A 16,973-nucleotide genomic window follows, 5' to 3' on the forward strand; every position below is an offset into this window, starting at 1 on the left:
TTACCTCCTGAACATCTGCTCTCTCTTACTTCCTAGATCCCCAAAGCACGGTCCCGACAAGGGGCTGGATGGACCCAGGGCAATCTGTGGGCTACCCTGGCATCGAAATGGAACAGGCCAAAGTGCCATCATACTTAACTATATGTTAAGATCATGGCCATGGACAAATTCTGTCATAATCCAAAAAGTAATAACTAGATTCGATCCCTGCTAGGGTTAGGAATAATTAATCCAGCCTGAGCACTGTAGTCTGAGTCTGTGGTGAAATGTTCCCTACAAGCCTAAATGTGTCTATTACTGTGTCCATACAGAATGGCAAATATTAGGAAGTAGAATTACGATGCTTATTAAGTTACTGGCCTAAGGAGAGGAGAACACACTTTAAGTGCTCTTTTGCCAGTGTGGGCTGCAGGTTGTCAGTAAGGCTTGAAAAACATGTTGATTGCACTTCCAGGGGAGGCGTGGCTTGGGGAGACCTGGTGAGAGAGGAGAGAAGAGGTGGCTGAGGTGGGTGTGGCAGCCAGAGTTGCGAGTTGGTGGCAGAATTGAGAAGAAAGTGAGAGTTAGAAGGAGAGCTGTGGGCATAGAGTTGGAGAGAGCTGCAGAGGGTAATATAGAAAGAGTAGTAGGAGAGAGTTGTGAGAGTTGTGGAGAGAGTTTGGGAGAGACAATAGATAAAATAAACGGCAACTGATCACCAACCAGCTTGGCCCTCGGTTCTCCTTGGGAGGCCTGAGGCAATGGCCGTTCTGGGTGTGGTAGTGGTTCGAGAACACCAAACTCGGGTGGTGAAAGAGAGCCACCCAGAGAGCCCGTGAACATCTGTTAATGTGTGAGCACTCACAGGGTCATCGAGCTAAAAGGTATTTACACAGCCCAGCGCTAAAGATTACATAATACACTGAAGGAAGTCATAAGGCTCATGTTATTTTCCCCCATCCTGGGGAAATTTTCCTTCTAATAAATATATGACCTTAAATAATAATAATAAAAAACTATTGTTTGTTTGGTTCTGGTTTTAGTTATTTCAGTTAGAAAGAAAAACCACTCACTTTTACTTCATTTTTAATTGAAGCAAACACACTACTTTAATTTTGGTGACATTTAGTTTTAAAGGTTTTATTTCACTTCTAATCAAAGTATATTTCCTATACTACCTGGACTTCCTGAAAAACTTCAGTGTCTGTGCATGCTCTGCCTAGTAAGCTCATACTGTACTGCTATCTTTGGTCACAAGGTGGCCCATAGTTTTATTTTTTGAATTTCCATCAAGAAACTTGATTTTTCATTCAGTTCTGGGCTTGGAACCCAGAACTTCACACAGGACCAACCCAGAGAAAGACAATTGCTCTGCCATTTATTGAGCTATACCCACTGACCCTAGAACTGAATTTCTAAGGAAACTGAAACTTTTTATTCAAAAGTCAGATAATCTGCATTTTATCTCAAATTGTATTAATATGTAAGGAACCCCAAATTTACATTTGTATCACCAAATTTTATAACTACTACTACATGTATTTATCTCATTCAGTTAATATAGCAAATACCTACAAGTAAGTTATATTGTAATTTATATTATATTAATAACAAATAAATATAAATAAATAAAATAGAAATACTATAAATATATAAATAATTAAAAATAACTTAAAAATTTAAAAATAAAATACCTTAATTTATTTAAGGTCAATAAATTATTGTAGTAAATACCTACAACTAGCACAGAAAATTCCAATGGTCCAATCCATGTCTGTTTCAACTTCTTTCTTGAATGTTCACTTTTTTAGAATCAAGTATACTTCCTCTCTCAGTGCCTGTTCTTTGCTCAGGGATTATTCTGGCTCCAGACTCAGGAGTTACTCCTGGAGAGTTGCTCATGGAAGCATATGGGATGCTGGGGTTTGAAACCTGGCTGACTGCTTACAAGCCTAGTGCCTTACCCATTGTACTAGCTCTTTAGCTCCAAAGGCATCTCTTTTCCATAAAATTTGATACTAACATTGGTAATCATGAGGAAAATATCTTTAATCATTTAAGAAGAGTTTTAGTTTTTTTACCTTCCCTTTGTAGTCTAGACTTTCTCTTTATAAATTGTTATCTTGCATTAAGATACCATGTTCTAAGCACCCAAAGAAGAGCTCTGTAATTGCTTTAGCTTTTGATTCATGATATATGGGGTTTGCCACTTATGATGTTTTCAGCCAGCTAACTAATTTTTCCTTTGGTTTCTTATGTACTACTTTGAGGTTATATTCTAAGTCAGGGTTTGAAGATTTTTTTTGTTACAGTCAGAGAGTTACTATGAAGTCTTTTCTTCTGTGCAAGTTATACCTACTCCACTGTAACACAGATGAGACACACAGCATGTAAATTATTAATTAGAGCTATATTCCAGTAAAACTTTATGAACACCAGTATTTAACTTTGTCATTTTTTTAGAAGCCAATTTATTTTATTTTTTTTTCTTTTTTGGGTCACACCCAGCAATGCTCAGGGATTACTCCTGGCTTTGCACTCAGGAACTCCTCCTGGCGGTGCTTGGGGGACCATATGGGATGTCGGGGATCGAACCCGGGTCAGCCGCGTGCAAGGCAAACACCCTATTCGCTGTGCTATTGCTCTGGCCCTAAATTTCATGTCATTTATACATATCACAGAACCTTGATTCTTCTCAAGAAATAAAAAGGTAAAATTTATCCTTAGATTCATTGGCCCAAGTAAACAGTGAACTAACTAAATTGGAGTATTTGGGTACGCTTTGCCAACTTCAATTGTAAAATCCTTATTATGTCCACAAATCTGTCTTCATAATTTGTGTTTCATTTATTTAGTATACTCCAATTCAATTTTGCTTCCCAGGCACTAAAGTGTGTGACTTAAAATTCTGGTCTCCTAGGTTTCATCCCTGGTATCACACTTGCATATCTCATTTGGGTCTCCACTAAATTCGCTGACACACTCCCTGGCATCCACTTCCATATAGGGTAATTCTTTGCATTCATAGGTTTAAGGAATATGGGTGTGAGTTGTGTCATACTGAAAATGAGCAGTGTTCCCTCAGCCTTCTGATGGTTTCATGAGGGAAAAACATATTTAAGGAGTAAGAGAACTAAGCATGCAAGTTTAAGCATTAAGCTTAATGGGTTTAGAAATTGATCCACATTCAAAATGACATTTTTAAATGTTTTAAATTTAAATTGGGAATTCCAGAAAAATCAATGGGACAATTACCTGGTAGCTCACTGAACATAAACAATTACATTTAAGGAAAAAGAGAATGAAGCATAAAAGGTTAAGCATTAAGCTTAACAGGTTCAAGAAATTTATCCATGTACAAAATGACATTTTTAAATTTTAAAATTTCAATTTATTATGAATTCCAGAAAAATCAATGGGACTTTTTTTTTTACTGGTAGCTCATTTAACTTGCTTGTGAGTATAGAGATCTGACTTTGGAAATGGGCCCAAATATGTGGAAAGAATATCTAAAGGTTTGGTCTTGCGTTTGCCAGTGGCAAACCGAGTTTGGAGAACACTCACAAACTTATTGCCACATCGGAAACACATACCTGGGTGTTAGTTTCATCTTACTGATTTTTCATAAGACACGCAACTTTTATTAGATTTATACTTTTAAATAAAACCCAAAATGTAAGGTTCTGTCAGTATTTTGTAAGTACTCACACTGCTTTCTATCAGGTGGTCAAGATCTTTCACTAAATGTTTAATTCTAGGACCAATCAGAGAATTCTTTTTTTTTTCCCTCCCGTTGATCGTTGATTTGCTCAAGCGGGCCCAGTAAGGTCTCCATTGGAGACTTTGTTGTTACTGTGTTTGGCATATCGAATACTCTCGGTAGCTTGCCGGGCTCTCCGAGAGGGGCGGAGGAATGGAACTCGGGTTGGCCATGTTGGCCGCTTGTAAGGCGAACGCCCTACCTACGCTGTGCTATCGCTCTCTCTCTCTCTCTCTCTTATCAGAGAATTCTAAGTATACGTAATTCTATTGAGATGCCCACTTCGGGGCCAGATAGTACTGGAATTATGGACATGACAAACTGCCTACCTCCACTGGATCATCCCCACATGGTCCGGATTACCTCCAAGCACACAGCCTTGAAGCCCCTGAACACTTCTGGAGTGAAGGAGCACGACCTCAGCAGCACCTCCCTTCTCCTTAACTCTTATTGACCTTACCGGGAATCAGCTAGTATCACCAGAAGGGTCTTCTAGAAAATTACTTGGGGGCCTCCCCACTCAAGGAGATGAGCACTTTTACTTTTCATGCCTTGGATTCATTTATAAAATATAGATGTGAAATAAAAGAATGCTTTTTAAAACAGTTTATTAACTTCACAATATATGGGCATCTTTCCATGCAATAGGTAAAACTCCCCTGCTAACAGAAACTTACAGACTGGGTCAAAAACACAACATTCAATTAGAAGCTGGTAATAGGAGACCCACAATAAACAACAGCAAAATGTTTACAACAAAAGTACATCACGAACATGTAAGTTTAGGAAGCAGGCGTGTCCCCCTATTAACTTCAGGGAAAAGAGTATTCAAGGCATAAGGCAAAATTCATCATGATGGTCATGGTGAGGGGGGTCAGTACTAACTGCCCGCAGTGTATGACTGGACTGCTTTTCCTTCAGCTTTTCCCTCAGCTCCCTCATCTCCGCCCCAATATTTCCCACATTCTCTTCTCTCATCTTAGCCTGTGGCTCTCCAAGCCTCTGAATCATGTCCCATCTATACTGCAGGATGGGCTGCCTAACACGGAACCGCCTACGATTTCCTCTGGGCACACAATATTCAGCAGTTTCCAAAGAGGGGGACTGAGACTCTCCTTTATTAGCATCTTGCTCCTTTACATCCTTCTTTTCCTTTTCCGGATTGGCATTTTCCATGGTCAGGTTGTTCAGCTCTTGTTTCTCTTTGGATGCCATTGCTCCTAGGAGACAAAAGACCAGATAAAGAGCTATCTTCTCCAGTGGACTGATCAGCACCGAGGACAGAGGCCCTACTAAGCACCTTTCAAAATTCTGACTCCTGGATTTCAAAAGCTTTTAAAAACTTCATTTTTCCCACCTAAGAGGCATCCTACGCCCTCTAGGGGGCCCCCAGTCTGGCCTTCCCTCTCTTCTCAGTCGCTTCTCTCCCCTCCCTCCCCCGACCCACCATTTCCCCTGCAGATCCATTCCCAGGCCTCTGTGGGCACCAAGATGGAGGACAGGGAACTGGGGTTCAGGGAAGAGGGGGTTTGGGGGGAAGGCGGGGAAGGGTGGATCGCAGGGGTTTTCAAGTGGGCGCTGGATTGGCGCCCCCGCCCCGTGGCCCGCACCAACCTGGGCCTATCCTTGCTGTCTCCGCCTTCGTCCGATTGTCGCTGCAAGTGCTCCTCGGAGACACTTGGACCCTCAGACCTGCGGGTGGGAGCAGAGACAGCTGCGGCGCTCAGCTCGACCCGCCCACCCCAGGCCTCCCGCCCCCGCCGCCCCCCGCGGCCGCGCTGACCACCATTTTCTGCACCACGGAGGACGGGGGCGGGGCAGGGTGTCGGGATCGCCGGCGCCGGGCTCAGACGGGCAGGCGTCCGCCCGGGATCCTCCCTGGCCCGGGGCCGCGCATCCCTCCTCAGCGCAGGCTTACCCCTGGCGGCCACCCGGCGCGGAGTCGCCGCGGGCTCAGAGGGGCTGCGGGTGCCAAACGGCTCGGGAGCCACCAGCCCTCGACCCCGGGTTGGAGCCTCGCGCCACGTCCGCAACCGCGCACGAACCCGCGCCCGCCGCGCTTCCCGCTCCCTCACCTTCGGCCCCTGCGCCTGCTGCTTTCTCGGAGCCGCCCCGGCCCCCGCGACTTCAGGGCCCCGGGTAAGGGACACCTGCCCGCGAGCGAGGTATAGCAACGTCTGACGCTAGAGGAAGGTGCGCGAGAGTTAGCGTCGGCCAGTCACGTGACGCTACGTCCTCACGAGTGGCTCCGCCTCCATCTCGAGGCCCCGCCTCCGGGGCGGAGTCAGACAAGCCCGCCCACCGACCCGCCCCCCGCCCCCAGCTTGTCTAGCTGAGATCCTTTGAACAACACCCACCTAGGCCAGGATAGATAGTCCATTCTTTGTGTACTTAACGGTTAAGTTTCTTTGCCTACCTGGGAAGAAATGCCATTTTCTTAAGCGTGGGAGGCTGGCTGTTGCTTATTCCAGTTTCTCCAGGGACCTGCTTTTTCCCCATTCCGCTCTTAGGATGTGCTTCATTGCCCCTGAAGTCCTTTCTGCTAAAGTGCTCTGTGCTCTCCATTTATCTCCACTATCTGTACAGACAAAATAAATTGAGGAAAGAGGCTGGGAGAGTGGGTTAGAAATAGTTTTTCTATGTAGAAAGATTGAAATCATGGGCCTTAAACGTACAAAGCAAGTGCAGTGCTCTACTGCTAGGCTAAATCCTAAACTGGATTTGTTTTTTAATTACTGCTTTCTGTTTTGTCTCTTTTATATTAAGAAACAACAACAACAGCAAAAACCAGCATACTGTTTTTTAAAGAAAAAAATGAAGTTATTTTTATTTGTTAAACAGGGTTAAAGTTGGTGGGGAATATTCAACCACCTGCCTCTTCAGCCAAATCATTATATAAATATAGACTACAGGCAGCTGCATTTTTAGAACTTGGAACAGGATGGAGCAGCTGATGGCCTCTCTTGTGAGGGGCCCCTCGATACATGAACCCCTTCTGTGAGGTGAGCCAGTGAGTATTTAATGCATCAGGACTGTGTTGAATTTTCAAAACTGCAACAACAGCAAAAGCTCCTTCACACTTTTCTGTTTCAAAAGGCGATTACAATTTCTTGTATTGCAAATTACACAATCACATATTTAGATAATTTTAAGGTATATACAGTATATTTACTATGGTACTAAGACCTTAATTTAGAAGGCTAAATTTTTATAGATAAAAATCCAACTGTGTTACTATACACAAAAATATTTTTGCTATCCCTAAGTACTAGTAATGAACAATTGGAAACTGAAATTGTGTTGTGGGTATAATTATTAAAACATCCAAAAATACTTAGGAGTAAGTTTAATAAAACATGTAGAAAGCTACAAAGTATTGCTGAAAAAAACTAAAGGTGAAAATAAATGAAAAGATAAAATATGGAAATGGATCTATAAATTTTAGGCTGTTAAGATATCAGTTCTCTCTCAATTGACGTATCATTTTAATCCAGCCAAAATAAAATTTCCAGCATTGGAATTGATGGCATGTAACATGTTCATATCATGTGACAGTCTTACAGTCTTATAAGTAAATTTTGGTGTAAACACAAAGGTATAGAATAGATAAAATAATTTTGAACTCTTCCCCATCTGGAGAATTTCATGAATTGATTTCAATACATAAGGTCTAATTATATACATAGATATGGAGATAAATAGAACAGAGTAAAGACTTAAGCATATCCATACTTATACTGTTTATTAATTTTTAATAAAGTTGTCAAAGTAGTAATTCAGTATATCTGCATAGTACATTTAACAAATAGTACTGAGAAACTGAAAATCACCATGGAGGTGCGGGGGAAGAACCTTGTCTTTTACCTTAAACTATAAACAGTTTATTTTAAATAAAGAAATCTAGTTATGAAACTTCTAGAATGAAGAGATAAGCTTTGCAGAATTGGGAAAGATAAAGATCTCTTAGGGTATGCACAAAAATGATAACAAAAGAATAAATGAAAAATCAGACTTATCCAATTCAAAAGTTCTCCTCTTTAAAACACATGGATAAGAAAAGTAATTGGGAAGCTGAAAGAATATGTTTGCAATATAAGTAACTGACAAAGGGTTTGTATTTGTATAATATATAAGAACTCCTAAAATTCAAAATGAGAAATAAAACTGCATTTTTTAAAAACGGAAATTTAAGTAAGCATTCCCCCAAAATGCATGTATAAATTGATAAATAGGTTATGGGAAGATTCTCAAACTCATTATTCATTTGGGAAATGTCAATAAAATCAAAATGGAATACCACTACAACCTCATCAAAGGAATGTGACCATCCTAAGTATTTTTGACAATATGCAACAACTAGAGCTCTTCTCTCATTGCTAGTGAGAGTTTTAATCACTTTGAAAAATTTTAACAACTTTTTTTTTAATGAAACACCATGAGATACAGTTGTAGACTTAAAAGTTTCTGTGCTTGGGTTTCAGTTATACAGTGATCAAGTACCCATCCTACCACCAGTGCCCATTCTCCACCCCTACCAGTCCCAGTATCCCTCCCACCCCCCCCCCCCCCGTCCCCCATTCTACCCTGCCTCTGTGGCAGGGCACTCCCTTTTGTTCTCTCCTTTTGGGTGCTGTGGTTTGCAGAAGAGGCATTGGATGGCAATCATGTTTGGTTTAGAGTCTACTTTCAGCATGCATCTCCAGTCCTGGGCAGATCTTCCCAGCACCCTATATTTGGTGCTCCCTTCTCCATCTAAGCTCTCTTTACCCCTAGAGTGTGTGGCTGGCCTTAAAGCCATGGAGTGAACATCCTGGTATTAATAACAGCTGTTCTTGGATGTTAGTCTCTTATTTTGTTACTTTATGTTACCCAAATGTCTATCCCTCTCTTTCTGGCTCATTTCGCTTAGCATGATATTTTCCATGTAGTACCACTTGTATGTAAATTTCATGACTTCATTTTTTTTCTAACAGCTACATAGTACTCCATTCTGTAGATGTACCAAAATTTCTTTAAGCAGTCATCTGTTCTCGGGCACTCAGGTTTTTTACATATTCTAGCTATTGTAAACAGTGCTGCAATGAACAAACAAGTGCAGATGTCTCTTCGACTATACTTTTTTGCTTCTTCGGGATATATTCCCAGGAGTGGTATTGCTGGGTCAAATGGGAGCTCAATTTCTAATTTTTTGAATTGTCCATACTGTTTTCCAAAAGGTTTGAACCAGTCAGCATTCCTACCAGCAGTGAAGGAGGGTCCCTTTCTTGCCACATCCACGCCAACACCAGTTGCTTTTCTTCTTTTGGATGTGGGCCAGTCTCTGTGGTGTGAAATGATATCTCATTGTTGTTTTGATCTGAATCTCCCTGGTGATTAATGGTGTAGAGCATTTTCTCATGTGTCTTTTAGCCATTTGGATTTCCTCTTTGAGAAAGTTTCTATTCATTTCGTTGCCCCACTTTTTGATGGGGTTGGATGTTTTCTTCTTGTGAAGTTCAACGAGTACTTTGTATATCCTTGATATCAACCCCTTGTCGGATGTGTATTCAACGAATATCCTTTCACATTCTGTAGACTGTCTTTGTATTTTGGTCACTGTTTCTTTGGATGTGCAGAAGCTTCTTAGTTTACGATAGTCCATTTGTCTATCTCTGTTTTCACTTGCTTGGCCAATGGCGTGACATCTTTGAAGATACCATTAGCTTCTATGTCATGGAGGGTTTTGCCAACTTTTTCCTCAATGTACCTTATGGATTCCAGTCTGATGTTGAGGTCTTTGATCCATTTTGATCTTACTTTTGTACACGGTGTTAGACAGAGATCTGAGCCCAGTTTTTGCATGTAGCCGTCCAGCTTTGCCAGCACCATTTGTTAAAAAGGCGTTCCTTACTCCACTTCACATTTCTTGCTCCTTTATCAAAGATTAGATGATCATATGTTTGAGGGGAGATGTCAGTATATTCAACCCTGTTCCATAGGTCTGCAGCTCTGCATTTGTTCCACTACCATGCTGTTTTAATTATTACTGCTTTGTAGTAGAGTTTGAGGTTCAGGAGGTTAATTCCTCCCATTTTCTTTTTCCCAAGAATTGCTTTAGGTAGGCCACAAAACATACCTCAATAGAATCAGGAAGATAGAAATAGTATCAACAATCTTTTCAGACCATGATGCACTGAGAATAGAAGTGAATCACACACAGACACGGAGAACCAAATCAAACACCTGGGAACTAAAGAACTCACTGCTGAAAAACGAGTGGATCAGGAAGGAAGTCAAGGACGAAATCAAAAGGTACCTGAAAACAAATGAGAATGAAGACACAAGCTACCAGAACTTATGGGATGCAGCGAAAGCTGTATTAAGAGGAAAATTTATAGCCCTGCAAGCATACCTCAGGATGGAAGAAAGGATGCACATAAACAACTTGACTTTACAGCTCAAGATCTTAGAAAAGGATCAACAGAAGAAGCCCAAATCGGGCAGAAGAAAAGAGATCATAAAACTTAGAGCAGAAATCAATGGCATGGAAACCAAAGAAACAATCCGAAAGATCAATGAAACCAAGAGCTGGTTTTCAAGAAAATAAACAAGATAGATAAACCACTAGCAAGACTCACAAAAAACCAGAGAACCCTAATAAACCGAATCAGAAATAAGAATGGATATAACACAACAGAAACCAAAGAAATTCAAAAGATCATCAGAGACTACTTTGAAAGTCTATATGCTACGAAACAAGAGAACCTAAAAGAAATGGATAAATTCCTGGATTACTATAATCTCCCAAAGCTGAGTCAAGAAGATATAGAGTACCTGAATAGACCCAATCACATCAAGGAAATGGAAACTGTAATCAAAAGTCTTCCCAAAAACAAAAGCCCAGGTCCAGATGGATTCACTGGCGAATTTTTCCAAACATTTAAAGAGGACGTATTGCCAGTTCTTCTCAAGTTTTTCCAGGAAATTAAAAAAACAGAAACTCTCCCAAATAGTTTCTATGAAGCCCATATTTCTCTAATACCAAAAAGAAACAAAGACACCACAAAAAAGAAAACTGCAGGCCGATATCCCTGATGAACACGGATGCAAAGATTCTCAACAAAATACTAGCAAATAGAATTCAACAACTCATCAAAAAGATCATACACCATTACCAAGTGGGATTCATCCTGGGGATGCAAAGGTGGTTTAACATTCGAAAATCAATCAACATAATTCATCATATCAACAGAAGAAAAGATAAAAATCATATGATCATATCAATAGATGCAGAGAAAGCATTTGACAAGATCCAGCACCCGTTTATGATGAAAACCCTTGCCAAATTGGGGACAGAGGGGGATTTCCTCAATATAGTTAAAGCCATCTATCACAAGCCTACAGCAAGCATCATCCTCAATTGGGAAAAACTGAGAGCCTTCCCCCTAAGATCAGGGACGAGACAAGGATGCCCACTCTCTCCACTGCTGTTCAATATAGTACTGGAAGTACTTGCAATAGTGATTAGGCAAGAAAAAGATATTAAGGGCATCCAAATAGGAAAGGAAGAAATCAAGCTCTCACTATTCGCAGATGATATGATACTATACTTAGAGAATCCTAAAACCTCTACAAGAAATGCCTAGAAACGGTAGACTTGTATAGTAAAGTTGCAGGCTATAAAATCAATACCCAAAAGTCCATGGCTTTCCTATTCGCAAATAGTGAGAGAGAAGAAAATGACATGAATAAAACAATCCCGTTCACAATTGTACCCCAGAAAATCAACTACCTAGGAATTAGTTTAACTAAGGAAGTAAAGGACCTGTACAAAGAAAACTACAAAACACTGCTTTAGGAAATAAAGGAGAACATGAGGAAATGGAAAAATATCCCCTGTTCATGGATCGGGAGAATTAACATTGTCAAAATGGCAATACTTCCCAAAGCACTGTACAAATTCAATGTGATCCCTATAAGGATACCCATGATATTCTTCAAAGAAATTGAGCAAACACTCCTGAAATTTATATGGAACAATTTTAACAGCTTTTTAAAAAGATTATACTAGCCATTTGTACGGAAATGTAATGCTTATAAATGTCCTACAATCAAATAAAATAGAATTCAAAATGTATTTCCTCAGGATTTACACATAGCCATTTCTAAGGAATTCTTGTGTATGATAGACACAAAGTGGATATAATCAAAATGTTCACCGAGTGATAAATTATGATGTTTTTTATATATCAGTATACTAAGTAATAAAAAAATCCAACAATAAAAATAATACAGATGAACATGAAATTATATATGTGGGGGTGCTGGAGAAATAGTACAGTAGTATCACCCCATTCAAAATTTTAGAATTCCTGGAGCAACATCTTAAACTTTGCACCACTGATATACCAAGAGTAGCACACTACAATGGATAGGATGTAAAGCAGAAGGCAACCAATCCCGATTAAGAAAATACTAACACACCAAGACTTGTTGATCTCTTTGAGATTATTTATGAATCTCTGGATCATGGCTGGTTAATGAGTTTATATGGAGCCAGAGGCAGTTCATGGGTGTGACTGCCAGGCTACCAGAAGAGCGGGATGAGGGGAGGTCTTCCAGTCCTGACTCTGTGAAACCCTGAAGATTTAAGTCACAAAACCTGCATACTTGGGTTTTTCAACTGACAGTGTTTTTAAAGGGACTTAAGGATAAAAGGATTACACATTTTTCACTTTATTAATAATAGAAACCTCTTTTTATTAAAAACGCCATTAAAAATAAGGATGATGCTTGCAGTATATACATCCACCAAATTATTCATATCTATACTGCATAAAGAACTCTTGCCAATGAGTAAAAAGGAAATACAATATAAAACTGGGAAACATTTAAAATAGTATTTTAAAAGATGGCGTACACAATCTAATAAAGTTATGAGAATACACTTAACTTCATTATTCTGCAAAGAAATGCAAATTAGAATTAAAATGTAATACCAGCAACCACTCACTCCACAAGAATGCCTAAAATAGTCAGAAAACAATGTGTTTTCTGAGGATACGGCACAACTAATACTGTTACTACCATTTTGTGTAAACAATTTGCCAGAATATATAAAGGCAAACATATGTGTTCTCTACAACCGAAAAATCTCGCTTTAGATAAAACTGTAATAAAAATGTGTATTAATTTACCAAATCGCATTTATACATATGTTTATGCTAGCTTTTAAATTGCCAGCATTTAGAAAATATTAATGACTAGAATATTATATTCATTAGGAAAATGTATTAGAAAAATTTATATTTTTACTCTGCGATAATACACAGCAATAAAAAGTGGAAATTAAACTACACATAATATGGATGCATCTCACAAATATTAATGTGGAGATAAAGAAAACATAGTGTCAGGACCTTGGTGATATTTCAAGTAGTAGAGTATATACCTAACAAGTGTGAGAACCTGGGTTTCATCCCCAGCACCACACATCCTCTTCTAGCACCACTGGGCTTGAACCTGGTGGCTTCTGAGAATTACTGGAAATGCCCCCTATGAAAAAAGGGATCAGAATTGGGAAAAGCGATTTACATTATTTATATAAGTTTAAATGTAGACAAAACTATAATATTAGTGGTCTACATAATAGAAGCCTTGTATAACAACCATAATAGAGTTTCTATAGTCTTGTTAGAAACTCTATTATGTCTGGGTTCTACTTTGTTTTGAGTGTTTGTTAAATGGTTTTAGATCGTAAAACTTTTTGAGTTATAAACATAATTTGAGCATGTACACATGTATACTTTATACCTTTCAAAGTTCCATAGGGGCTGGGATGTACAGGTGTTAGGGCATATGAGCACCCAACTCATATTGGTTCCCCACCACCAAATGTCTTCGTGGGCATCAGTGGGTGTTGGAATATAGTTCTAAACATTTTAGGCTTAACATTGGTTGTCCTTTATCCCTTGCCGCAGGGAACTTAGGTGTATTGGGTTACACCCATCACCGTGCTCCAGAGACACTCCCATTCCTTTATTTATCTGTAACCATTTTCTTTGTGCTCTGTGAACCAACCAGTCAATCACCTGTATCCCCTAATCAGACTCTGTTAACTTGTAAGGTCAGATTCTTCTAAGAACACTGGACTTGTATTCATAAGTGAAATATTGTCTTTCTCTTCTCCTTATGTCCTTTTCACTTCAGAGCAATATTCTTTTTGTAAAGACACAGGAAGACAATTAATGCTATACTTTTGTAACTTGGGAATTCATTGACTCTGAATAATATTCACTCCTGGGCCTCTGTTTTCTAGATTTAAACCTCAGCTGCCCTTTCTTTCTATAACCCCAAAAGCAGCATCCCGACGAGGGACTGGATGGACCCAGGGCAAACTGGGAGCTACCCTGGCATTGAAATGGGCCAAGCCAAAGTGCCATGTTACTTAACTATAAGTTAAGAGAATGATCATGGACAAATTCTGTCAATATCCAAAAAGTAACAACTAGATAAGGACCCTGCTAGGGTTAGGAAAGAATAATCTGTCCTGAGCACTGTAGTCTGAGATCTATAGTGAGATGCCCCAGGAAATTCATCCTACAAGTCATAAGGCAGGTCATCTTGTGAATGAGAATTTGTCTTAGAAGGAGCTTCCCCTGAGGGAAGGATTTGACCTCTGTTGATTGTATGACCACACCTAAATTTAATTGTTACCCGAACCACTCATGATTTGGGATATAATTAAAACTATGAGAGTGGGCAGGGGGAATCAGGAAGAGGAATGAAGACGAGATTGGAACAGTTTTGTAACTTACACCATCAGGTCTGGCCCTCATTTCCTCCTTTGTCCGCCCATTGCCATTAACTGCCCCAGGGTGGGGGAAGCAGTATGAGACCACAAAACACAGGCAGTGAGAGAGGGCCAGAGCCTCTGTGGATTTCGTGTTTGTTTTTTGAATACACAAGTGTGTATAACTTTGGAGGCGCTCCAGAACTGGTAGAGAGGCCCTGATGAAGTCTCATTAGTATATTTTTGGTTTTGTTGTCTATGCCATTGTGGTCATCTTGTTGAAGATAGTTCTAGATAGTTCTGCTGAAGAAGTTATGTCATATATACCTAATGAAGTACTATGAAACTCTAAGAAAGAACAAAGTCATGAAATCTGCAGTAACATGGATATAACTAGAGGATATCATTCCGAGTGAAGCCAGTTGGAAAGAGATTCAAAATTATCACTCTCATATATGAGATTGAAAGACATAGTAAGAGAGCAACAATGGGTCAAAAACAACACAGTGGAAGAACTGAACCATACAACTCAGTGTTGTGGTTGGTTAAAAGGGAGAAATGTGGGGTTCATGGGGAAGGGAAGTGGGTACACTGGTGACAGGTATAGTGTTGGAATTATGTCAGAAACAATTATTGTATTGTAAACCACAAAATATCAATCAATAACAATTTTAAAAGAAAAAGTAAAATATTTAAAACTTAATGCAGAAAAGCTGACATCATTTTATAGTAATAAATCTTTAAGTTAAAAATAGGGGGTTGGAGAAGTAGTACAGCAGGTAAGGTGCTTGCCTGGCACATGGCTGACCCAGATTTAATCTCCAGTATCCCATATGGTTCCCTGAACCTAGCCGGGAGTGATTCCTGAGTGCAGAGCCAGGAGTAAGCTCTGAGCAAAGCTAAATGTGACTCCCTCCAAAAAGAAATATGCTATTTGTAGGCATGCTATTTCAATTTTTCTAAAGGCTATTTGAAACCAATTACTGAAATTTCTAAAAATATTCATACTATCATATATAATTGTATGATATGTTATATCCTAACTTACAGAAAACATCACAACTTTGTGCAAAGATTTATGCATAAAGATACTACTCATTGAGATTAAAGAAACAGGCGAAACAATGAGAAAAAACAAAACGGGGACTGGATTGATAGTATAGTGGGTAAAGCATTAGCCTTGCATGTGACCTACCCAGGTTCAATCCCTGGCATCCCATATGGTCCTCTGAGTACCACCAGAAGTGATTCCTGAGGGCAGAGCCAGGAGTGACCCCTGAGCATCTACTGAAGAAGAAAAACCCAAAATATATAAATATAGAGTAAAGAAATTATTTCAATCCACATAACTTGTTTCTGTACACAATAAAAAATGTTGTGGAAGGTAAACAAAATCTTTGATGATATGCATTATAAGTAATGAGAAATTTTAGACTGAATAAAGGGCAGCATTGCCTTTTATTAAATACAGCCTCCATTTCCCCCTCCTTCCTGCCATGTATACCATTAGATATGAGTTAATACATAGAACAATGGATAAAATGTTCTGTGGGCATGGGGACATAGACGGGATAAGCAACAACCTTGAAACTATGGTAGTGCTCTGCTTTTCTTGGCAGGACTATCCCTGCCAGGCTGTCTGTGTAAGTCTGTAAGTCTTGTAAGCCTGTCTAAGCCTGAAATACCCCATGCAGGACGTTTCCTGTTTGGCTGCACATCTGCAACTCTGATGGATATTTGCATTTTACATAGTCATTACTAAACTTACTTTACCCACAAGATTGTCCAAAACCTGGGGCCTGTCTTTTCAGTACACTTGGATCAGGGAGATGGTTCTAAGTGCTGAGCACATGCTTTGCATCAAGAGTCCTGTGTTCTACCCCTGGCACCACATGGTCCCCAGAGAACTTTTGGGTTGAGCCCAGAGGATGGATAGAGATTAACCTTTGCATGCACCTGATGTGGACTCCAACATCCCTCCAAAAATAAACCATATGCTCAATGAGATACTAATATATTTCTCTCTGTAAATATTCATATAAACACAGTCTGTAATAGATTAACATTATCAATCCTTACTTGTTAATATACTAATATAATCACTATTAAAATAGTTTCTCTCATTTTATGTCATTGGTTTACAATACTATATAATTTCAGGGTTTTATCTTGACACACATATATTTATATAGTATTCATTGCACCTACCACCAATGCTCCAGTGCCACTCAACCACCAAAAACGCACCTGTACACATTACTTTCACCTGCACTTTCCCTTTGGTAACTGTCATAGTTTTCACTAAGTCTAGGGTTTAGTAAAAAGAAAGTCTAGTTTAGAAAGGTGACAAGAAATTTAAAAAATATTAAATAAACTAGGAAACATGCACAGCATACATTGACTTCATTTTAATCTTAGTGATCCAAATCAGAAAAAAAAGTGACGGAAAAATCTATTACTTCC

The 16,973-nt window shown here is 39.5% G+C and overlaps 2 protein-coding genes across 2 annotated transcripts in view; both read right to left on the bottom strand.

Moving 5' to 3' along the window:
- BEX4 (brain expressed X-linked 4) overlaps positions 1-5,403 on the bottom strand; it is a 101,554-nt gene extending 96,151 nt beyond the window's left edge. The window contains exon 1 of the mRNA XM_056124095.1: positions 5,354-5,403. The gene's annotated coding sequence lies outside the window, so the exon portion shown is untranslated. The remainder of the gene's footprint in view (positions 1-5,353) is intronic.
- Positions 4,331-5,480, bottom strand: BEX2 (brain expressed X-linked 2). The gene is made up of 2 exons (XM_056124093.1): positions 5,354-5,480; positions 4,331-4,959 (listed from the first exon to the last, which is right to left on the bottom strand). Exon 2 carries the CDS (start codon positions 4,952-4,954, stop codon positions 4,568-4,570), a length of 387 nt encoding a protein of 128 aa, XP_055980068.1. The 5' UTR covers positions 4,955-4,959; positions 5,354-5,480; the 3' UTR covers positions 4,331-4,567.
- Between the last annotated feature and the right edge of the window lie 11,493 nt (positions 5,481-16,973).

Source organism: Sorex fumeus, unplaced genomic scaffold, assembly GCF_029834395.1.
Source record: "Sorex fumeus unplaced genomic scaffold, SorFum_2.1 ptg000050l, whole genome shotgun sequence".
In the NCBI taxonomy this organism is placed as follows: Eukaryota; Metazoa; Chordata; class Mammalia; order Eulipotyphla; family Soricidae; genus Sorex; species Sorex fumeus.

Bases quoted from the DNA above. Each gene is read 5' to 3' on its own strand.
- BEX2 (XM_056124093.1), bottom strand. From the start codon at position 4,954: ATGGCATCCAAAGAGAAACAAGAGCTGAACAACCTGACCATGGAAAAT.